This window comes from Camelus dromedarius, chromosome 3 (assembly GCF_036321535.1).
Source record: "Camelus dromedarius isolate mCamDro1 chromosome 3, mCamDro1.pat, whole genome shotgun sequence".
NCBI classification, from domain to species: domain Eukaryota; kingdom Metazoa; phylum Chordata; class Mammalia; order Artiodactyla; family Camelidae; genus Camelus; species Camelus dromedarius.
Window position 1 is genome coordinate 104,985,952 of NC_087438.1, and position 25,313 is coordinate 105,011,264.

At 43.2% G+C, this 25,313-nt stretch overlaps 1 protein-coding gene across 1 annotated transcript in view; it reads right to left on the reverse strand.

The window, feature by feature from the left end:
• Window positions 1-25,313, reverse strand: part of SH3TC2 (SH3 domain and tetratricopeptide repeats 2) — a 57,000-nt gene that overhangs the window by 3,466 nt on the left and 28,221 nt on the right. The window contains exons 9-15 of the mRNA XM_064484427.1: window positions 22,389-22,522; window positions 19,606-19,647; window positions 17,784-19,481; window positions 17,497-17,677; window positions 4,462-4,612; window positions 1,777-1,899; window positions 403-553 (exon numbers count right to left, since the gene is read on the reverse strand). Of these exons, the coding sequence (XP_064340497.1) occupies window positions 403-553; window positions 1,777-1,899; window positions 4,462-4,612; window positions 17,497-17,677; window positions 17,784-19,481; window positions 19,606-19,647; window positions 22,389-22,522 (2,480 nt within the window). The remainder of the gene's footprint in view (window positions 1-402; window positions 554-1,776; window positions 1,900-4,461; window positions 4,613-17,496; window positions 17,678-17,783; window positions 19,482-19,605; window positions 19,648-22,388; window positions 22,523-25,313) is intronic.

Genomic DNA, 25,313 nt, shown 5'->3' on the forward strand with positions numbered 1-25,313 from the left:
ATGGGGCATTGCCTGTGCATAGGATAGTAAATGGTATTAAAATACCATTTACTCTGTACTGAGGGAATAATACCAAATATAATATAATTAGTGTGCACAAGTAACACTTATCAAAGACTTATTATGTACCAAGCACTGTGCTGAGGGTTTTACCTGGATTATATTCGGTCTTCATAGCAACTGCATGATGGGGGCACCATTTGTAATCCTGATTTGCCCATGACAAACGTGAGGCTTATAGGCTTTAAGCAGCTTGCTTCACTGGGGGCTCCCTAACAGTTGAATCCAGGATTTGAACCCACAGAGTCTGGCTCCAGAACCTATGCTGTTCCGGCTTTGTTGCCCCTCCTTGGGGAGCGTCACTCCTCCCATTCAAAACACTAGACAGTTAGGACCACCTACCTGCAATGGTGCTGAGTCTGGCCGCCAAGGTGGCAAATTCCAAAGCCTTCTCATAGCCTTCCAGGCTGATCTGCAGCTCCGTCAGCTTGTTGAAAATCCGAAGCTCGGTTCTGACTGCCTTCATCCTCCTTGCTAAGGGAACAGCCCCAGCCTGAGAACAGAGTCACAAGAAGCCTTAGTCTAGCCGAGAATCACTGGTACGTACATTACTCTAGGAGGCTATATTATATCCTACTGCCAGGAGTAGGGGGGATGGCAGTGACTAAAATGAGGGGGGAGGGATGCGATATTTCCACGCATGGCTTTGCTCAATCCACTCTCCTGGTCCTTGCTCTTAGCTGCTCTGCCCAGACCTTAGAGGTGGAAGAACTAAAGGTCATCAGGCCTCCTGAAACTGAGAGCAGGAAAGAGAAGATGACTTTCCCCAAGGTCACATGGGAAGTTATCTTCCAGTTACGTGCTCCCTTAGCACCCATAGTGCCAATGTACAAAGTACACACACGGAGTATGTGCATAGTGCCTGAGAGGGCCCAATAGTCATTTCTACTATTTTTATTATGATAGAATTAGGGGTAGGTCATTTCATCTCTCTGAGTCTTGGTTTTCTCATCTATAAAATACATATGATCATGACACCTCAACAGTCAGGATTGTGTTTCTTGTTCTTCTGACCCCAAGCTCAGTGCCTGGCACATTTTGGGTGCTTGATAGATGTTTGATGACTGAATAAACAACTGAACAAGCAAATGAATGAATAGCTGAATAAGTGAAATTTAAGGATCAAATAAAATAACGAGGTTTCCCAAACTTCAGTGATGAACAACTATTATGATTTTTGAAATATCTGCTTACCATTTGGACATTTATTTAACAAATATTATTTCTTAGATCAACTGTCTTTTATTATCTTGCCTCATTCTTTGCAATAATATCTGTGAGATCATGGGTTTGCTGAGCTGGTATTATACATTTTTAATTCTTAAAATATATTTTAATAAATCCTTAAGCAAAAGTGTTCTTCCATGGACCAGTCATCTCCCACCATGCCAGCAATGGTACCGAGGAACATTCTGGCCAACACAGAAGTGTGCTACAAACTGTGAAGTACCATGCACCTAAAAGATGTAATTATTACGGTGTGTTCTCCCAGGAAGGATAGTTTATCAAGTTTGAGAATGACAGAGTTTATCGACTCCTTCTTTGAGAGCCTGCTAGACTGAAGAAAGGGAGAGCATGTGGGCACTGGATGTGGAAGGGACAACAAAGAAATACCGTAAGAGAGGGGAAGGGACCCCAGGCCGAAGTCCACGTGGCCCTGCCCACGTTTGTGCCAGGGCCTGTCTGGGATACCACGGACTACAACCCGGGACTTACGCGGTAGTACTCCACCGCGCGATGCCTGTGGCGGGTCCCATTGAAGAACACATCACCAGCCTCCTCGTAGAGCTTGAGAGCCAGAGAGGGCTCCTCTGACTTCAGGGCTTTCTGGATGGCTGCCTGGATGAGACAGAGACTGCTGTCACAGGTGGAGAGAAGGATGATCGAACGTCTACAGGACCGGCAGGAATGAGACCCTGATCTCCTGGTTTAGCCCTCTGCTAAACTCTCCTGAACCCTAAATGGTCTCCCACACTCAAGGCTGGTAAGAAGCCTCCAAGATTCCCTAGTTCAGCATTTCCCCATCACGCCATGAGAGATTACTTTGGTGGCCCTAGAAATGATTTTTGGCAGTACATAAACTTCTTTGGTTTTAATAGTTAAGTATTATTTTAACGTGTTTTTTTTAAAAGATTAATAATAAATCAAACCTCTGATTTTAGATAGCATTGTTTAGTGTAAAAAGCTAAGTTGATGTGAAGTTGAGTCAAAGAAAAATCAGTAAATAATGGCACAGAAATTCAGCCGTAAAAACTGACAACATAACGCCATTTGCAGCAACATGGATGTTCCCAGAGAATGTCATTCTAAGTGAAGTAAGCCAGAAAGAGAAAGAAAAATACCATATGAGATCGCTTATATGTGGAATCTAAAAAAAAAGAACATAAATACAAAACAGAAACAGACTCACAGACATAGAATACAAACTTGTGGTTGCCAAAGGGGTGGAGGGTGGGAAGGGACAGACTGGGATTTCAAAATGTAGAATAGATAAAGAAGATTATACTGTATAACACAGGGAAATATATACAAGATCTTATGGTAGCTCACAGCGAAAAAGAATATGACAATGAATATACGTATGTTCACGTATAACTGAAGAATTGTGCACTACACTGGAATTTGACACAGCACTGTAAAATGACTATTATTAAATTTTAAAAAATTAAATAAATAAATAGAAATATCTTACAAAAAAAAATAATGGCACAGAGGTATCTGAATATGGCAAAACCATAAACTTGACGTATAAATGACTGAAGTTTGGAAAACAGTGATCTCATTCAATACCTACACTTTCCAGATGGAGAAACTGAGGCTCAGAAAGAATAAGGAGCTTTCAAATTCACATCAATAGTTAGTGGCAAACAAGTGCTAGTGTCCTTTACCCCATTACCCTTCTCCTGGCCCTTATGATCTCCTTATAACTCAAGCAAGCTACCTCATATCACACCCAAACAAAATGTGATGAGGAAGCAGTACAGGACCTCAAATAGCCTTAGGGAGAGAACGGCTCACCTTGGTGGAAATGAGTGCAGAAGCGCAAGTCAGGTGGCAGCCTAGAGTTGGAGGGCGGGGACTAGTTCTGATCAGTGAATCCCTGGCGCAAGACCCCTCAGTTATTTTTATTGCATATGCAGTTACACAGAGATAGTGAGTTGGAATCCTGGAGACAGTTCTGCCCAAGCAGTGAAAAACCCCAAAAGCTCCCTCTGGACCTCGTCTGCCAGGGAGTGAAAGGCAAGACTGAATTGTCTGCATTCTGATAATTCTTCCAGCTCTAAAATCCCAAGGCAGAATACAGTCTGCGAGTGAAAGCTTTAAGTCACATCGCTGGTGTGCAGGTTTCCCCACTCACTAGCTCTATTACTTCAGGCAAGCTCCTCAGCCTCAGTGAGACTCATCAGTCACACGGGAATTTCAGCAGAAACTGCTGCCGCATTTTAGTGAGGATTAAACTACATCACGCATGCGAAGTGCTCAACAAAGTCTCCTGTGCATAGTAAGCCTTCAATCAATGTTATACAACCATTTTTAAGTCTTGGTGGAAGTGAATTTGTGTGAGTGTAAGTAACAGAGTAAGGGTAAGTAAAAGGGGAGAAAATGAGAAATAAGAAGGAGAAAAGATAACAGGCATATTTTTGACGGAAGAAATCTTCTTATATGCCATCACAATGTCAGTATTGTGCACGTAACAGCAGTGATGATGATGATGAAATACTGTTTACTAAGCATTTACTAGGTCCCAAGCACTTAGTAAATGCTTATAGATGCATATGTGTTTACTGTGCAAATGTTACACCTAATCTTTCCCAGAGGTAGCTCCACCCATGAAGAAACTGAGCCCAGAGAGCTCATGTAGCAAGCTTACGGTCACACAGTTCATAAGCGATGGCCTTGTGATTTGATTCCAGGCCTTTCTTTCTGCAAAGCCCATGCCCTTAATCACTACACTATGCCATATCTCAGATATTAAAGGTATGCAAGCAAAAAAAATCATAAAAGAACAACAATGTTAACACCCAACATACAACAACCTTGCCTCAAACTGCAGCAAAACTCTGAAGTCGAGATGTGTATCGAGTTTTGGAAAGAGAGATAAAACTGACATGAGAGATGAGCAAGCCTCCCACCACGTTCTTTGAGAGCTCACACATGCACGTGGGATCTGCCTCTTGTGTGAGTCTCTGTATGAGTGTGAGTGTGTTCACTGCCGCTTGTGTTCAGCCTGCCAGACTGCCCTGGTTTCCATCTCGTGTCCAGGGAGCAGCCCAGGGTTGACTGTCCCTCCAAGGAATGTCAAAGACACCACGTCTCCCTAGTTCCAGCTGACCCCTCCGGAGGGTAAAGCTGCCTCCCCCCACTGCCCAGGTCAGCAGATGAGCTCTGCCGGAGGCCTACCTGCAAGTACAGCTCCACCAGTTCATCTTCTTGCATGAGGTAGTGGAGTCGCCCAGCCCCAAGCCAAGCCTCAGCGGCCTTGTCTTTCTCCCCCAGGTCGATGAAGATACGCAGACTCTCCTTGATGCAGGTGAGGGACCTCCTGAGGGACCTGGGGGAAACATGGGTTCATAGAATGTGAGGGTTCAAAGGGGCCCTGAGTCACTCAGCAGAGGAGGAAAAACATTGTTTCAAATCACACAGGGAGACCAGGGACTGATATGAATCCTGGGTCTGTCTCAACCAGCTGTGTGACCTTGAGAGAGTGCAGAACCTCTCTGTGCTTCAATTCCCTATCTGTACAATGGGATATAACTCTACCTGGCTCAGAGGATCATTGTGAGGATCAAATGAGATAGAGTCCTTAGAAGAGTGCCCTCCATAGAGTAAGCACTTGATAAATGTTTAAATGTTAGTTATCACTGCTATTATTACTGGCCCACAGTCCATTCATCTTTCAGCTACACTACAACATTTTTTTCATAAGCACCTAACACAGTGGATGCCAAATGTATATTTATTGAATAAATGTACAAATGAATGACCATAGTGGTAACTAAATTGTCAAAAAGATTGTGAAGTTTGCAGAAGGAGAAAAATCAAAGAAGGGCAAAAGTTTTGGTGTTTAATGGAGTACTCTTTAACTTTCTGGAAATTGTGTAGAAAACTCTTCCCCCACGTCAAGGATTAATGAAGAAGGGAGGCATAGGTAATGCAGGCTGCACAGGTTCAGAATTCTAGAACAAGAAGGAGCACTGAGCACCATCTAGATAGTAGTCTCAATTCCAGCAGCAGTTAGAATCATCCAGAAGCCCTTTACAATGCAGACACAGGCAAAGTCACCAATGTGTGGACATGACAAGCTAGCCTACACTCTAGGGATGTGGCTAAAGGACCAGGATTTTGTCAAGGTCCTTACTAGTCACTATTGTGACTCTATTGTGCAGCTTGGGTTGAGACTCTCCCCTGATCTTATAGACAAAACCAGTCCCAGAGATGGGAAGTGGCTTGCACAAGGTTTTACACACCGATCCTGTTTCTTGCTCTGTTTCTCTTTATTACCATTTGCTGTTCTAGGAGACCCTTGGGCTATGGTCATTTTCTCCAGGTCCCCAAGGAGCAAGATTTGGGGTATTACAGAGGGGTAAACTCACAGAGCAGGCATTGGATCCTGGACATTTTCTCTCTGAGGTCACTACGACTGAACAGAGAGGATGTCAGTATTCCTCTCCAGGAAAAACCCCACGGGGAAAGGCAGGACTTAGAAAGACCCAGCTGCTCACACAGCATTCTCAGGACTCCATGTGCATGGGTTTTCCAAAGACCAAGGCCTCCACCAAGACTTCACCTGATCCACAGCTCCAGTAAAACACAAGTGCCTTATGGTCTAAAATTGGGAAGTGGTCTCCAGCTTCCTTGGTTCTTTCTTATCGCCACTCACTACCAGTGGCTATACTGTTTCACCCACCAGATGAGCCACTGGCTTGGCCTGGAATGGCCCAGCACCCTGAGTCCTCCAGCCACCAGCTGCAGGCTCTAAGTGTGACAAAGCTCCCAAACCAAAGAAGAAAGGAGCACAGCGGGTGGAACAGCATCGATTCAGTCTTGAACCCAAGTCTCATACATTTCTGGGCCAGCGACACCTGGGCCCTGCCATGGTATTGCCTCTCCTCCAACTCTCAGTCTACTCTTTTTCTCATTTGTCCTGCTCCCAGGGTTTAGTCTCTATGGTTGAGTCTTTGTTTCTTCCTTCCTGCCTGGACATCAGCCATGAGCCCATGGCCAGGTGATGACAATGCACCTACATTCCCAGACTTCCTCCTACCAACCCCTGCTGGGGTTTTCCAGATCCCTGCCTTGCCTAGATCAATGCCTGACCTCTGGCCAGATCCCAGCTTCAACTAACTGGTCTTGTGCTGTTTCCATAATAAGAACTGCCACTCACCAGGGGCTGACCCTGTGCCAGGTGTTGAGATATAAAGTTTCAGTACATATTCTCTCATTTAATCCTCATAGAAACCCAATGAGAATTCTTAGCCCACTTTGTAAATAAAGAAACCCAGTGAGTTTTTTTTAAACTTATCCAAGTTCATATTGCACACTTCTAAAGCGTCATGTTAAGCTCTCTGCTGTTTTGTCCTGTAATAATGACAATGACAGTAACAGCATGTGCTAGGGGCTATACACACACAATCCTCTCTAATCATCACAGGAGCACTAAGGGAGCAGTACTATTATTATCTCTGTTTACAAATGGGAAAAATGAGGCTTTGAAGGGTAAGTGACATGGACCAGGTAATAATCCCTGCTTAAACCAGGATCTAACCCTGACAATCGGACCCCAGAGTCCCACACACACCCTCAAGCAGTGCTCAGTATCTGTCCTAGAAATCAGCTTTGTGAAGGCTTTTGCTCCACTTTAACAATCTCAAAGTTTTGAAGCACATAAGCTACCTCAAGCCTTGAACAAACTGTCCTCATTTGCAAAAGCTAGGTGGTGATATATATCCTAGCCTTGTGACCAAATGAGAACATGTCAGCAAAGGAAATTCTTCCCTTGGTTAGGATTCCAGAAATGTTACGGATTAGTTGTATCAGCTATAGTGAAAACCAAATGTTGAAGCATTTCTCCTTCAGTTCCATAGGATTTAGAAGGATCAAGATAAGAATAAAAGCCAGGAATAATGACTTCTAGGCTCCTATTGTACTGAGATGCAAAGAATCATTGTTTTGTAAAGACCCGTTGCATACAAGGCATTTTTTCTTTCCAAAAAATAACACGTACATCCTTTATGGCACTGAGCACCATTTATGTGATACCTTGGGTGATTATGTACATAATGTCTGTTTCCTGAACTAGAAGACAAGCATTGTGAGCTCAGGGACTGTATCTCATTTGTACAGCTTTTAGCAGTGTCTGGGCCATAGGAAGTACTCAGCAAGTTATTTGTTGAATCGATCCAATTGGGCCACAAAGTTTTCGTGGACCCCACCTGGTTCAGCTCTAGAGCTCAGTCTGTAGACAGCCGATCGTATAGTCTGTGTTGTGCCACCTGGAAACAGAAGGCAAGACCCTCTAAAGACCTCTCTCACTGAGAGACTGAAAAACTTTATCAAAGCAGATTCTGTAGTTATCACCCTGGAGACAGAGAGAGCAAGACTCAGAAGGTATTGAACAGACAGACAGCAAAGTGTGCCACGGCAAAATCCTGAAGGCTGAGCCAAAGTTTTCATCATCTGCTTGCCTTTCCTTATTACCCATCACCAAATCCTAGAGAAAAACCTTTCAAATAGGAGGAATACAAATGAGTAGAAAGGCAGTATGGGTAATGAAAACCTCCTTAAATTGAGGAGTCAGGGATCTGCACTAATGCCATAAAACAGGTGGTATCAGTGTTAGAGCAGGCAGATAGCTAGATATAGCAGAGAAAGAGAGACGCCAAATGGCGGGAATAGACAGAAAAAAAGGAGGGGTACAGGCCAAATGGCAAGAAACCATACATTTTGTAAATTGCAAGGGTCCTCAGGCAGACAGAGAAAATCAGGAACCTCTGGACTGAGAAGAAATCACACATTTGGGCTGACAAGCGTCCTGCAGGCAAGCAAAGAAAGGTGGGAAAGGGCAGGAGTCTCCAGTGTCTGAATGTAACATTATGCTCATTATGCCCTCATTACAATAAAATTAGCCTTGCAGATTAGAAGTACCCATTATGCCGACACCATGATACTTCTGATCCAGACTAAATAAGGACAAAAATCCCTCTTCCCCTCAGGAAAGTGGAGTTGGGATGGAAATCAGGGAATACAACCCCAAACCCTTCCCTCCCCAATGAATATTCCACCCATTCATTTTGACACCCTATGTAACCAACTTGCCAAAGAAACTCAGCACAGCTGCTCACCCAAGCCTACCTGCTCTCTCTCCGAGAGTGTACTATCTATCCCTTAATAAATCCTCACTTTACTTTAACTTCCAAGTCGCTGAATTCTTTCTGCGACAAGAACCTAATCGCCAGCAACATAAGCAGTCTAGACCCTCTGTAGCAGGCAGGGGTCACAACAGAAAACAAATGAGGCCGTTCTCATCCATACAATTCTGAGAGGTTTCACCATATAGTCATCTACATCTGTTGCTTATGGAGAGTGAAAATTATTGTCTGAGCCGGCAGAATACATACAGAGTAGTTAAGAACACTCACTCTAGGCAAAAGGTTGGCAAACTATGACCCATGAGCCAAATCCAGCCTTCCACCTGCTTTTGTAAACAAAGTCTTAGGGGAACACAGACACATTCATTTACACATTATTTATGGTTGTCTTAACGCTACAACTGCATAGTGGAGTACTTGTGAGAGAGACCACATGGACAGAAAGCCTAAAACATTTACTATCTGACGTTCATTAAAAAGTTTGCTGACTCCTATTCTAGACACAGACTGGGTATAAATCTCTGCTGTGTGCCTTCGTGCAAGTTACTTTGCTTCTTTAGCTCTCAATTTATACAACTCTTTCTCCCTCATATGGTTATCCTGAGATTGCATATTGTTTGGTAATCAGTGCATGCTTACTGAACACCTTCTGTTACTATTATGAGCACCATTTTCACTACAGATGCTGACTGTGCTCGTCCTGCAACCACTGACCCCTACCCAACCTCCCATCCCCTCCTAGGGGTCAGACTGGATTCTTCTCTCTCCTTTAATACATACACTCAGAGAAACACCAAACTCGGTCTGTTAAACAGAATGTCTTTCAAATGTGTCCTCACTTTTCCATTGCTATGGCTATTCCCTTGGCCCCAAATGCTATTCTTTTACACTTCTTTACTTTTCAAAATCTTTCTTAACCCTCAAGGGCATCTTCAAATGCTACCACCTTCACGAAGCTTTCCCTGACAGATCTCCCAACCCTCAGCTGAAAACATTCGTTCCTCTCCCTCCAAACCTGCCCCTGCAGATGTCCACCACCTCACCCGTGAACATTTCCTGCCTTTTCCTGCTACGGCTTTGAGCTTTGTAAGAATGGAAATTCCATGGGGGGGAGTTTAGTTGAAAAAAATGTGTCCATTACATCAAAACTCACTTAATAAGTTCCTCCTAGAAATCAGTGCCAGGAAAAAATTTTCTTCAACAGATACATTTGTTTATGTTCTTTAATCAGACAGTGAGAACCTCGTATGGTTTTTCCCTTTTTACCTCAGCTACCAGGAAGCTTACAGCTCAATTACAGTAACCACCTCCAGGTGCATGGAAACACCTGTTTATCTATGTCTGTTAGCTGGTCTTTGTTCTTTTTTTTCATGAGGGCTTTGTAGAAGTAGGTGATTTATACATGCTAAATAAATATAGCATTATAGCAATGTTCTCCTTGATGAAATGAGCATCCCGCAAAGGGATAACCACTTTATGTTTGCAGAGGTTTCCTCTTACACCTAGGGCACTTCCCATCTTCCTCTTAGTATCACTCTTGTTAGTGGGAAAGCAGGAAAAGTGGATGTTTATTTCCTCCCAATTACACAAATAAAAATCTCATATCTTAGAATTACAGAATATTAGAATTAAAAAACTCTAATCTGGATCCACTTTCAGAACAATAAATTAAGGACCTCCAAAAATCAATCTCCCATAAAAGCTATGAGAACACTGGCAAAAATTGCCACAACCAAATTTTTCAGAACTCTGGAAATTAACTTGCAACTATTCAGGGAATGGTTATTGAAGAACAACAGTTGCATCATGTTAAGAATAGTGAGTTCTGTTGCTTTTTAACTTGCTCTAGGGGCATCTTCTCTCCCCAGCTTTGTGGCAGCCTTAAAAGGTAAAAGTCTCTTAATTGTGGTAGCTGGAAAAACAAGCAGCCTAGTAACCACTGGAAGGGGCACGATGAGTTTGGAATTCCCCAGCATTCTAATCCCAGGTAATTGTCACTATTTTACCTGCCTGGAAGTTCCCTCAAAGCCTCCACTCTGACAGCTTGTTTTATTTAAATTAACTCAGAGCACGCTCAGTTTAAAACACTCTTTTCCCTGGGGTGTTTGTCCCAAAAGATCAGCAGCAATTGTTTAACACTGCTGCTGCGTGAGGTGGTGAAAACATTTGGAGCAAACAAGAAGCTGACAAATTAAATAAATAAATAAATAAATAAATAAATAAATAAATAAAAGGAAAAATTGGAAATGAAATGTCTATAGGAGACTTTGAAAAGCTGCAACATAATCCCAAGAATCTAGAAGACCACACATGTTCAAAACTGTGTGCATGCCCAGGAAACACCTAAGCTTGTTATAAATTAAGGTATCCGTTATAACCCCCAGGGTAACCACTAAGAAAATAGCTGAAAGAAATATAGTAAAAGAAATGACAAGGAAGTTAAAGTGGCACAATAGAAAATATCTGCTTAACACAAAAGAAGGAGGAAGAGGAGGAATTTTCAAAAGATACGATACATTAAAAAAAAACAGCAAAATACATAAATCCTACCTTACCAGTAGTTTCATTAAATGTAAATGGACTGAATCTAAAAAAGTGATACAAATGAACTTATTTACAAAATAGAAACAGACTCATATAGAAAAAACAAATTTATGGTTACCAAAGGGGAAAGCAGGGGGAGGGACAAATTAGGAGTTTGAGATTTGCAGATACTAACGACTATATATAAAACAGATAAACAACAAGGTCTTACTGGATAGCACAGGGAACTATATTCAATATCTTGTAATAGCCTATAATGAAAAAGAATACATATATGTATGTATATGTATATACATATATGACTGAATCACTATGCTGTACAGCAGAAACTAACACAAAGCTGTAAATCAACTATATGTCAATATAAATAAATAAATAAATAAATAAATAAATAAATAAATAAATAAATTGACTACTTCACTCAAAAGACAGATTGGCAGGATGGATTTTTTAAAAGAAAACAGCAAAAATTATGATTCAACTATATGCTGTCTATAAGAGACAACACTTTAGATTCAAAGACACAAATAGATAAAAAGCATGGAAAAAAGATAAACCACCAAAAAAACCTCCAAAAAAAGTACAGAGTGACTATACTATTATCAGATGAAAATACCAAACCTGTCACTAAAGACAATGAAGATAAGTTTATGATAAAAGAGTTATTCTGTTAGGAAGACATAAAAATTAGAAACATAATGCACCTAAAAATAAAGCCTCAAAATATATGAAATAAAAGCCGACAGAACTGAAAGGAGAAATAGACAATGCAACAATCATACCTGAAGATTTCAACATCCCACTTTTAATAATGGATAGAACAACTAGACATAAGAACAAAAAGAAATAGAAGACTTTAACTATGAATCAACTAGACCTAACAGACATTTATAATAAGACTACAATGAGTGGCAGAATACACATTCGTCTCAAGGGTACAGGGAACATCCCCTAGAAAAGACCGTATGTTAAGACTTTCTCAATAAATTCAGGCCTTCTCAACAAATTCAAAAGGAAATCATACAAAGGATGTTCTCCCACCATAATGGAATGAAATCAGAAACTGATAGCATAAGGAAACTTGGGGAATTTGCAAATATGTGAAAATTAAACAACACTCCTATATAACCAGGAGGTCAAAAAAAAAATCACAAGGGCTATTATAAAATACTTTGAGATGCATGAACACAAAGATACAACATATCAAAATTGGAGCGAACAGAGTGAAAGCAGTGCTCAGAGAAAAACTTACAGCTGTAAGTATGTATATTAAAAAAGAAGAAAGATCTCAAATCAATAACCTAACATTCCAACTTAAGACACTTGGGGGAAAAAAAAAAGAGCAAAGTAAACCCAAAGCCAGAAGAATAAAGAAAAATAATAATTCAGAAAGAAAATGATGTAGAGGATAGAAAAACAATAGAGAAAATCAATAAAATCAAAAGTTGGTTCCTTTAAAAAGATTTTTAAGAGGCAAATCTTTGGTTATTCTGACCAAAAAGAATAAGACAACAGACTAGGAACTAAAGTGGGGACATTACCACTAACAGAAATAACTACAGAAATAAAAAGAATACACATAAAAGTCAACTGTATTTCTAACTCTGTCAGTGAATAATCTGAAACTGAAATTAAGAAGACAATTCCATTTACTATAGCATCAAAAATTACTTCAGAATATTTAGCAAAAGAAGTGAAAAAGTGATATTCTAAAAACCACAACACACTGTTGAAAGGGATTAAAGCATGTAAATGAAAAGACATCCCAGGTTCATGAACTGGAAGGCATGATATTGTTAAGATGGCAATACTACCCAAACTGATCCACAGATTCAACATTATCCCTATTAAAACCCAGCTAGCTTCTTTGCAAAAACTGAAAATTTCATATAGAAAGACAAGAGGCCCAAAATAGCAAAACAATCTTGAAAAAGAATAACAAGTTTGGAAGACTCATGCCTCCCAATGTAAAACTTACCTTGAAGCTATAATAAACACAATATGTAGTCTAGACATATAGATCTATAGAATAGAATTTAGCACCCAGAAATAAACCCTTACATTTATGGTCAATTGATTTTAAACAGGGTGTAAAAGACATTCAATGGGGAAAAATAATTTTTTTAACAAGTGGTACTTGGGCAACTGGATATTCACACAAAAGTATGAAACTGGACCCCTACCTCATACCATAATCAAAAATTAACTCAAAATGGCTGACTGACCCAAATGTAAGAGCTAAAACTACAAAAGTCTAAGAAGGAAGCAAAGGGGTAAATTTTGTGACCTTGGATTAGGCAATGTTTTTTTTTTTAGGTAGATAAACTGAGCTTCATCAAAATTAAAAACATTTGAGCTTCAAAAGATGCCATCAAGGAAGTGAAAAGAAAACATGGATTGGGAAAAATATTTGCAAATCATACATCTGATAAGAGATTTTTACCAAAATATATACAGAACTCTCCCAACTCAACAATTAAAAGACAGACAACACGATTAAAAACTGGACAAATGATTTAAATAGACATTTCTTCAAAGAAGATACAGAAATGACCAGTAAGCACATGAAATGGAGCTCAACATCTTAGTCATTAGGAAAAAGTAAATCAAACCCACAATGAGATGTCACTTCATACCTGATGGCTAAAATAAACAGATGGACAATAACAAGTGTTGGTGAGAACGTGAGAAACATTAGAACCCTCAAATATTGCTAAGGGGAATGTAAAATTGTGCACCTACTTTAGCAGTTCCCCAGTTTATATATAGAGAGACGATATGACCCTGAAATTCCACTCCTAGGTACATACTCAAAGAGTCGGAAAAATATATTCAAACAAAAACTTGTTCACAAATGTTCACAGCAGCATTAGTCATAACAGCTACAAAGTGGAAACAATTCGTGTTTACGAACTTACGACTAGATAAATAAATGTGACACATCCTTCAGTAGACTATCACTCAGAAGAAAAAGGAATGAAGTACCGATACATATGACACCATGGATAAACTTTGAAAACATTACCCTAAGTCAAAGAAGCCAGTCCCAAAGGGCCGTATCTTGTATGATTCCATTTACATGAAACGTTCAGAACAGGCAAATCCATAGAGACAGAAAGTAGATTATAGTGGTTGCCAGGCTAGGTGGGGGTTGATTAATGAGGACTGACTACTGATGGGTATAGGGTTTCTTTTGGGAGTTATGAAAATATTCCAAAATTAGATAGTGGTGATGGTTACGAAACTCGGTGAATATGCTAAAAATCACTGAATTGTATACTTACAAGACTCAATTTATGTTATGAAGACTCAATTTATGTTATATGATTGTATCTCAATAAACTGCTATAAAGAGCTCATTTCAGGACATTATTCTGTAAGATTCCTGAGTAGCCGGCCTGTGCTTGAATATTTGTAATTTTGACACACTCACTCTCATATAGGGTAGACTGCTCCGTTATCGGACAGTTCTTTTGAAAATTGTTCTCCTGACCATCTAACCATTGAATTCCTCACTACCCATCACAGTACCCAATACATCAAAAGGATTCATATAGTAGGATGAAATTTTGAATCATTGCATAGTGACATTTTTAAATGAAAAAAACAAATAACAGCAGAATGTATCATATAACAAATTTTATCAGATCCCATTTAACTAAAAAGTGCATATTATTTATACCTAATGTATATTTAATATGGAGAATATATATCATATATAATCTTTCATACATATGGAATATTCTTGATGGATATTTAAAAATCTGTAAGTAGTTACTTCCGAAGAGGCTTAGGGAAAGGCAAGTTGGGAGGGGATCTTTACTTTTCAGCTATAACCTTCAATACTGGTTTAATATTTTTTTTTACCATAAGCAAACATAATAGAATTTTAAACAACTTTAGAAAAAAAAACTTATTTTTGACTTGGGTAGAAATCTCCAATATTTTAATTCACTATCTGGTATCTACCTCCTTGTGAGTGCAAACTCTCCAAGAATAGACCCACTGTGTTCTGTAGCTAATATTCTGTAGGCAGGTTCTAAACAGGCTGCTGGTAAGGGCATCTGAGGTTCCAGTAACAGTAGTCTGAGAACTGTAACTGTCACTGAAGATCAGAAAGCCTGCCTTCAAGTTGCAAGCACCTTTTCCCCCTTACCTGAACCCTGAGCAAGAAACCAAGGGCAAACTTCCTCATTCTCTGTTTTAATCTCCTCTCAGACAGCCAAATCAGCTGCAGCTCAGGGCTGTGAGCTAGTGGACAAAATAACTAATTAACTAACTACTTGGCTGACCACACAACTGCGTGGTGTATGTGTCCTCTATGCCAAGTTCTGTGCTAGACACAACATCTGCCCACATCAAATTTACAGTCACTATATCAAGACCTTCTGAAGCTACTGCAGAGTCTTTCAAAGCCCCAAAAGCTTAGGTCTCTGATCTAAAAGGCCCTTTAGAAGGCCCACAACTTTAAGAATATGCCCCTCAAATTCAAGATTCTTTGGAAGCTGCAGGAATTCTGGTACTAATAGGGCTATTGCCAGCATCAACATAGCATAGCTGGCTGGTCCTAGACTCAACATTTAAAACCGGAAGGCACCTCATTCAGTTTAACCTTATAAATGGAGTAACCAAAAGGAGAACTGACTTGTTTAAGGACAGGTCACTAGCTCATGGCAGGCCCAGGTTTCCTGTTCCTAATCCAGTTTTGGCCACTCCCCTCCCAGCTCCGTGGCTTCCGACTTCCTCCAGCCACTTCTTGGACCAACTGCAGCCCCACTCCTTCGCCGCTCTCTTCTGTCCCCATTACCAAAGAAATCCAGCGATCGTTCACACTGCCTTTGGTAAGGCTTCTGCACTCTGTGTTGACAGCATCCAGGGCTTGCTCTCTGGCTTCCCCCCTTAGGATTTCAGTGGTTTTTGATGATTGGAGGTGAGAGGGAGGCTGTGCGCAAAGGATGGCAATGGGGTAGGTGATTAATCACTGGGAACAGTGATTAATCCAAGATTGAGCTTGCATAGAGGGAGGGGTGGCAATAAACCTGACACATACTTGCCACTCATGCTTCAGTCCCTTAAAAGCCAACTATCCCAAAGTGCATTCCCACAATGCCTCACCATGAATACGACTATTTCATCTCTAAGGTTAATTCAAGCCTGCCTTCTGGATCTGCTCCAGAACCATCCAAACTCCTAGGGGGTCCTAAATTGAAGTAGGGTGGGGCCAGGGCTCACAGGCTACAAGGATCCAAAACTCCCTTCTTGGGACTAAAGGCAACGGGAGGTTTGGAAGACACCTGATTCTTGTAAGAGATGGAAGAGGTGAAGGATAGAGAGATAAAGTGGAGGACAGAAAAAAGAAAAAGACAAAGATTTAATTATCTGATTATCTGTGATCTGATTTATCAGGTGCCCAAGGTTACTAGTTGTTTAGAACAGCAAAAATTGTCATTCAAACAGCTTCTCCACAATTGACTCTCTGCTCAACACTAGTGATTATGCCTGCTCTGTTAGAAGTCATTCATAATTATGAATACAATGCTGCAATGCTAATCTGTTGCAAAGTGAAACTAAGTATCTTGCAAACCATGCAGAATTTAATGGAATCAATTAAAGGCTTGTCTGAGAGCAGAACGGAAGGCCATGCCACCAGCAAAGGAGGATCAGGCAGATTTGACCAGTGATAGAAAAGGGAAAATCAGCAAGAGATGGTAGGATGGTTCACCAGAGAAAAAGTTAAATATTAAAGAGTGAAAAGAAGCCTCTGGGTAATACAGTCAAGTTCTGGTATATTTTTTACAAAATTGAGTCTTTCTAAGAGGGTGCCAAAAAGTCAATCACAAAACAAAGAATGATTAACTGTGCTGTTACACAATTCTGCCAACACAATTAAGCTAAAAAGCCAACATTTCTTTTGTTGTATGTGAATTCTAAAACTCAGCGCATAGTTGCAATTATAACCTAGGCCTCTTAACTAAAATGTGAAAATAAACTTAGTTTCATCATTTCCAACTTCATTTTAAAGGTAAGGTTCCAATCAAAATTTACTGTAAAATTTTACACCCCTGATTTCCATGGACTTATTTACTTTGTGTCCTTCTCTAACACCAATGGCCCTCAGATAAGGAAGACCTGAGGAATCTATGGTCCTCAGCATAACTGCCACCTCTCTATTTATGCACTGTCAGCTGTGGTCACATATGGGGTTGTTAAGGAAACACACAGGTGACTGTAACATCGCCAATATGACTGAGCCCTTCCTGCCTGTTAGGCACTGTTCCAAGTGTCCCATGTGCATTCACTGGTGAGGAATCCGAGGCACAGAGAAATATAAACACTTGCCCAAAGTCCCACAGCTAACAAGGGACGGGTGGCACTGGGTTTGCATCCTGTGTGATGGCTGCAGAGCGCGTGTCCTTTTCCACGATGCCATAAACATACCGTGTGCATTTGGCTTTGACTTCCTGAGGAAAACAATTTAAGGAAGAAAAGATGTTTCCAGGACCGGCCCTGAGCCTGGACTCACCTGGCAGTGTTTAGGTTCCGATACAGCTGCCCGAGGGACTCCAGCAGCCTCCCCTCCATCTCCCGGTCCCTGAGTTGCTGAGCGAGGGTCAGCCAGTGCTCGTGGTACGTAATGCATGCCTCGGGGTTTGGGGACACAGAGCTGTAGAAATGGCAGAGGGATTTGGTGACCTGAAGCTGACCTGAACATAAAGCAGGGACATGGATGAGATGACTGGAGGTAGACAAAGGCAAAACGTGCTCTAACACTCAGCTTTAAAGTGTCTCAGCAGCACAGGACATACTCACTCTTTAGGTGTCGATGCCTTAAGCCAAACAGCAATGCCATTTCATAACAAAAGCGGCCACTGGTCAGGTGGCGTCCATACACCTGGACTTGGGCCAACCAGAGAAGCACCTGTACTAACTCCATATCTGTCTCCATGCTGGCCTGGAGTTTAGAATACAGTTGCACAGCCTGCAGAAGATAGTCCCTGGCCGGCTGCTGAGTCCAGGACTTAAGGGTCAGGTGGCCAAGATTGGCCAAAGTCACTGCTTGGTTACGCACATCCCCCGCCTCCTGGGCTCTGTTCAAGGCCCGGAGGTAGCTCTTGGCTGCCTTATTCACCCGGCCTTCACCTTGAAGTGCAAGTCCCAGGAGGTTATGGACCACTCCCTTTTGGGTAACACTCTCTTTTTCCTTCAGGGAGTATAAGAGTGGCTCGAGGACGTCCAAAGCCTTCTTTGCCTGGCTGGCTAAGAGATAGGCCCATGCCAGGCAGAGAGAAGACTCAAAAGCTTCCTGCTCACTCAGCAGCTGGCTCAGCATCAAGGCTTGGCTCAGGTAGTGGATGGCACCATCAGGAGACCTGTGTTGGAGGTACACTTTGGACAGGATGAGACACAGGGCCCTCTGGGTGCTCCAGTCTGCCTGTTCCTCACAGGCAGCTAGCGCCTGCCTGAGTGCCGGGCAGGCCAGGGCAGAAACCTCACCCCAGCTTGGGGAGGGGATGCCAAGGAGCTTGGAGGCATTCTGGAGGACCAGGTGGACGTGCCAAATTGGAAGGGCCATCCCTTGGGTGCTCTGAGTACCACGTTGCCGGACAGAGGCCACTGCAAGGTGTGGCAGGTATTTCTTGTCATAGAGAAAGCTCAAGATGGTGGCTGCAGCATCCGAGGCAGGGGCGTGTCCGGAGAGGAGCTGCAGGCGCTCGGCGAAGGGCAGGACCTCATCATGCCGGCCAAGGCTTAGGAGCAATCGGGTGGCCAGGAAGCAAGCCCTGGCCTCCAGGGGGCAACTGCCCGACACGATGCCCTGTCTCAGCACATAGGCCACCACGTCCAGCTCACTCTTGGCACTAGACTCACGATCAGGCAGGCAGGCCAACAGGACACCTGCCTTTTCCAGCAGGGCCGAGCCTTTATGCCTCAGCCTCTGCCTCAAATAGATGGCCGCCAAATTGATGTACAGAGCAGCTGCCAAGGATAGGTCCTCAAATGCCCCGTTGAGAATGTGGATGGCCTCCTCAAAGTACACCCTGGCCTGAGAGAGTTTGACCTTCCTGACACTCAGACGGCCCAGGAGGAAGCAGAGCCGGGCGTGGGCCCAGGTCATGTGGCTCCGCTTGGCCCACTTCCTCGAGGCCTCCAGGTAGGCCACGAGCTCATCCTCTTCAGAGTAGCTGTAAAAGGAAGATGTGAGGAAAGAGAAGGAAAAATCATAGAGGCTCTTAAAATGGTCAGCATAACCCTTGTGATCCAGAAAGGCCAATATGGGGGCGAAGTTCTCAGCCTCCTCCTCCTCCTGACAGGTGTTCAGGTCCATGAGCAGTTCTGGGTCATCGAGGTCATCAGGCTCTGGCAGGTGGTAGGTGTCTGAGGCAGCTGAAAGGAGCTCCTCCTCCAAGCTGGAGTCCTCGGAGCTGCTGGACTGTCTGGAGCCTACTGCCTGATGCTCCTCCCAGGCTCCGCCAGGCTGAGTGTCCTTGAAGACTTCGGGCTGGGATGCTGAAAGGGACAGGCAGAGTTGAGCAACCCTAAGTACCTGCAACTGCAGTGGCCAGGTCTTGGCAAGAGGACAGGATGCTGTCCAGCAGGACTGGAGGTCAGGTTTAGCATGATCTCTACTCACCACTCAGATCGTTTGGAAGATTCTGGATGGATTCAAACCCACCTGGATAGAGATGGAGGACAGACCTGTGTTAGGTCAGAATGGGCCAGCATGCCTATGCCTGCAGGTGTATCCCGCCCACTGGCCCCTTAGGAGACTCTGTGTTTAAGTTTCAGACCACCTGCTATCCCTAAAAAACTGGATTTCTCCCCCTTCATCATCAGGGCTGCAGTTACCTGAAGATTGTCTCGTTTAACCCACTCACTTTACAGCTGGGAACTGTAGTAGAAATGAGAACAGAGTCAGAGAAGAAAACCTGGAAACATGAGCTTTATGCCAAGAGGTGTGGGTATGGGGAGATGATGGAACCTGAAGGTCCGAATCTCTCAGTGAGTTTACGACAGCTGTGAACAGAACTCAAGGGCAGTGCACTTTGCGGCACGTGGCACTGCCTCTCATTTCATGTGTACAGCTCTCCTTCTTCCTTCCTCCATTCTTTCATCATCCATCCACTCAACAGACACTGATTTCTTGTGTACAAAGTGCTTTGTAAATTTGACTGGGCAGGTAACCAAATGTGAATAATGAAGAAAAGAAAGTAAAGAAGCATCTGTGGTTCCTAAGTTCTGTTCCTTGAAGTACCTTGGTGGGATGAGGTGGAAGGAGGGAGTCAAGTAGTTTATACATTTTGAGTTTGCGGTACTGGCAGGAGTTCTAGCAGAGAATGAAGTAGATCCATGGCCAAGAAGAGTTGAATCTTGCAAATATAGATTTGTGACCAACAGTAGGTCATAAGGAGTGGGTCAAAGTCCCAGGAGAAGCATTTGGAGGGAAAAGCAAAGCAGGATGGGGAGGTCTGGGGAGGGGGGATTTGTGAATGAGCTGGAGAAACTTCAGCATTTACTGGCAGATGGCAGCCAGGGAAGGAGACTGAAAAGGCACTGTCAGGAAGGAAAGAGGAGTCACGGAGACCAAAGTGCCTTGTGGTGCCACCACCTAATATCACAAAAATGAAATAAGATGAGGTGAGAACCAAGAAGATCTTGGGTCTGGCAGCAAAGCTGACCCCCTTGGCTAACGCAGCCACAGTGGAGCTTGTGGAGGTGAAGGCCAGATTCATGCTCCATAGGACACTAGCTGCTAGAGAGAAGATTCTACCTCTTCCTGGCAAAGAAGCCACAGCCAGATACCTGTGCCCCTACTCTGAGCTCTCCAGTGAACTTTGAGCGTAGCAGGGTTTTCCCCAAGTAAAGCCTCCACCTGCTCTTCTCTGGGCGGAGGCTTCTTTTGTGAGTGTAAGTGCAGATACTTGAGATCTGCAACCCCCAAAGGTCCTACAGCCAAACACAGGAGAACTGGAGAGCTGGGCTCTGGATAGCAGTTCATGCACCTTTCCCTTGCCAACAATGAGGGACACATGCCAGTCTTACTGCAGCCATTTCTCCAGGCCAGGACCACTGAGAGCACAAATGGCACATGAGTTACCAAAAAAATGCTTCCTCTGGGAGGAAAAATTACAGACAAGCACTCTTCCCCAGGGCACAGGCCTTGGGGGAGCTGGGATTTAACAATACTGCTGGTTGCCTTGGTGCCAGGAACGGCCTGTGCAGCCATAAGGCATAGCCCTGCACTCCTGGTCTGTAGATAAGAGCAGTGCCTGAGACCTGCTCCTGGATCTCTTCTAACCATCAGATCAACAGTTGGCAAACTGTTGGATCCAAGTCTGCAACCGCCCCTGCCTTCAAGGCAAACCCCAAGTAGTCTTTGATTTTTCAGACCTGGGCTCTAGCCTACCAGGCTGTGGTCATCACTTCAGCTTCCTGGCTCAGTCTGGTGGGACAGTGTTATCTGCTTGTGGCAAAAAAGTGCTGCCAGGGCTGGTGCTGATCCCTGGGAGCGGTGCTCCTCACAAGCGTTTCTATGAATGGAGAAAGACTCCAACTTCCACCTCTGCTCCTGGGAGCTGAGTTCCTTCTGCAGAATCTCTGGCTCTACCCAAGAAATGTTCCCATCTAATCTGGCCACACAGGAGTGGACACATTACTACCACCACTGAAGAATGGGAGAAATAAGAATTCTTCCTCAAACCACTGTCAGTGGGTGAATGCACTTCTGGACACAGAGCGGCAGGCCCCTCCCAAAGTAAGGGAAAGGAGTGTCATTAGTTCAGTCAGTCATTCAGACACTGCTGAAAACTGTGCGAGGCACTGAGGACCCTCACTCCCCCAGGCTAACACACCAAACAGTCCAATGTCATTTTGTTTGTCTGGGGCAGTGTGGTGAAGCAGGGATTGTCTTGACTAGAAAATAGGGTAGGGCAGTTCTTATCCTGGCTCAGGCACTAATTCACTTGGGCCTCAGTCTCCTAATCTGTAAAATGAGAGGAGAAATCATCCCTTAGTGTGTTTCCAGCTGCAATGGTCTATGGCCCCACCTTTATCATTAGAGCTAGTAGAGCTAGACCTACTTCAGCCCTAAAGGAAGACCTTCAGCCACAATTCAGGAAGCTTTCTTACCATGATTAGAATGGGAGACTCAACATGGCCAACCTCCCACACTATAACTGAGTTGATTTCATCACATCTCACACATCCTAGGCCGCCAGCCCCACACAATCCCAGAATCGTCTGAAATCTGAAGTGAAAATACTGCTAATCAAGTATGACCCAGGTCATCAACTGATAGTGGGCACAGCTCCACATTCATATGGGATTGGACTTCAGAGATATTCCACTCCTGTTAGGAACACTCCCCTCATCTTGAGGAACTTGGGCTTTCAAGGGGTTTGAGGAGCAAACACTCACTCAGCCGGTAGATGGACGTTATGTCAGTCTGAGCAAGTGTGTGAAGGAAGTCGGCACACTCAGCTTTCCTGTCACTTCCCAGGACCCCCAGAGAGCATCTTTCCTCCTCACTGAAAAAGGCAGAGTTCTTGCTCCTGGATTGAGGCAAAAAGACATGGACACAGATCAGTGCAAGGTTCCAGACACAGCCCCTTCTCCCTCCACCCTGGGATGCAGGAAGGGACACAAAGAAGCCATTAACTCAGGTGCCCAGGGCTGAAGTCATCTCCTCATCTCACTGCTGCATAATAGATTTATTTACACTGCCAAGGGCCAAGCGCTGGCAGCGCCTCATCCCTGCAGAACCGAGCTGTGCCGCTGCTAAACACCTAAAACACCCACCCTGCTAAAACTCCACATTCTCCCAAGAAAAGCAAAGCCCCTTCCCACACCCCTACCCATTCTTTGAGACCACAGGGCGCCCATTTTTAAAGGGAGAAATAGAAATAGGCTGCCCTAAATATAAGGATTGGAAAAGGACCGTTAAAAGATGTTTGTCGGGTTATTTCAAGAAAATGTTCAGGATAGGTGATAAAATCTAAAGGAACAATGGAGAAAACGTGACTATGGCCAGAAGGAACCTTTCACATCAGGTGTTGACGCTGGATTCCATGACACAGAACAACAGTGTTATGTAGCATTAGGAGAGGGACAGAAGGCTAGGGCACGGGCAGGGGTACAAGGAGGGCCAGGGGACTGGAAGAAATGATCATAAATAACAGAGATCTTTTTGGGAGGAGGAGGTTTGATTGGGGGGAGGTAATTAGGTATTTATTTGTTCCTAATGGAGGTACTGGGGGTTGAACCCAGGACCACATGCATGCTTAGCAAGCACTCTACCACTGAGCTATACCCTCCTCGCATATTGTAGAGATCTTTATACACACTGTATTGTATAAACCAATTGTTAAAAGTAATTTGCTTACTAGAGATCTGTCACAGAACCAAATAGGAAAACTAGAAGTGCCTTGGAAAGAAAGTATCCGCTCTGGTCTCTATCTGATCAGCATTTAAGATCTCTTTCAGTTCTAAGTATTTTTTAACCTCAAAAGCCAGTTTTAAAACAAAAATAACAGCTCATACTCTGAGGGGAGGCTTATTATGAATCAGACACTATTAACTCATTTAATCTCTGCAGTTGCCCTATGATGCAGGCACTATTCTTATCCCCCTTTTTAAAACAGAGGGAGAAACCGAGGCACAGAAAAATGAAGTTGGTGGTCAGGGACTGGCAGAGCAGAATATAAGGGGAGCTTCTCTAGTTCAAGCAGGGTTGAGGGAGGGGCTGGGATGGGATGTCATGTTCTGCCATTTAGCCATTGTCCTCACAGCTCAGATAGACAGTCTGAAAGTCAGCGATGAGAAAACTAGCCACTAGTGCGAACTTCTCAAGGTCACACCACTAACTAGGGGCAGAACTGGCGCTAAAGCTGTGTCTTGACATTGTAGCTCTTGACACCACATTTACTGAGCCCCCACTTCTCTGGCCTGACCTCCAGGTTCTCCCCAGCACCATAAAAGCTTCCATTCTCAAAAGAGCACATTATGGAATTCTTCATCTGAACTCATTTGAGATAAAAAGAATATGATTCCAAATTTCGAGAGAACTCTTAAATTCTACAAAGCATTTCTTCATTTACTACTTCATTTACTCCTCATAACAACACTGTGCTATAGGTATTTGTATCCATATTGGCAGATAAAGATTCAGAAAGATTCAGTGGCACGCTCAGAATTACACAGCTAGAAAGTGGTGAAATTGAGACTGAAGCTGAGGTCTTCTGCCTCTGTGTTCACTGACCCACAGCTGATTTGCTAACATCCTGAGTCCCAGATATTTAGACAGAGTCCAAAACACTTGGCAAATTACACTAGGGCTTTCCGACATAGAGATGGGGTTAGGAGTGTGGTTGGGCTTCTAGAAATATGGCAGGTTGAAGTGCTCCACATGGGGCTACTTTCCCCCATATACACAGACAAATCGTGGGTAAGATGTGACCAAGATAAATATTTTATTACATAACTTTAACTTGAAAGAAAGAAATGGAAATTTCTAGGAGCCAGAAACAAAAGGAGAAACCAAAGCCAAGCTGGCAAGTGAGAACAGACGGTACAGAGACGTTGAGGGTGCTCAGCTGGGACATTGGTCCTCAGAGCTGTAGCTGACCTGGTAATGCCACCCAGGGACAGGAGATACGATTCTGGAGCTATGTGAAGCAGGAAAGCTGAACGGAGCTCCCTACATAGCTTTGAGCTCCCTATAGCCTAATGTCTGGAAGGGTTGCAACTTCGGTAGAGAAGGGATTGGAAACTTCTCATAATTTGCCAAGAAATGTTTTCCATCTGTCTGAGTCCCTGGAAAAAAATTTAACGCTTAACGTTTACACCATTAGAAGGTATGGGAATCTGAATTTACACTGCATGGTGCAGGTACCACAGTCAGACAGCCAGGCCTGGACCACTGAGTTCCTAAGTGTCCAGGGAAAGCAACTGCCAAAACTACTCTGTTGGGATACTTTCTTCAGTCCAAGCTTCATGCGGAGACCACCTTTTATTGAAAATTCACTCATGTCACCAAAAACGCAAACCATGCAAGAAAATGAACTACTGACAAAAAGAGCCAACAGATGCACAAGCGGGCAAATTAATACTACAAACACTAGAAATAACAATCATCTGAAGATTTAATTTATAAGCATGGTTAAAATGATGAAATAAAAACAATGAATAAAAGTGACAATGAAAATATGGGATTTTGTGAGCAGAAACAAGCAGATGTGTAAAAGAGGAAAATACAAATTTTAGAAATGAAAATACAGACAAGGACATTTGAGATGACATGAGTTAGATAAACAGCAGGTTTAGCCCCAGCAGCGTTAGTGAAAC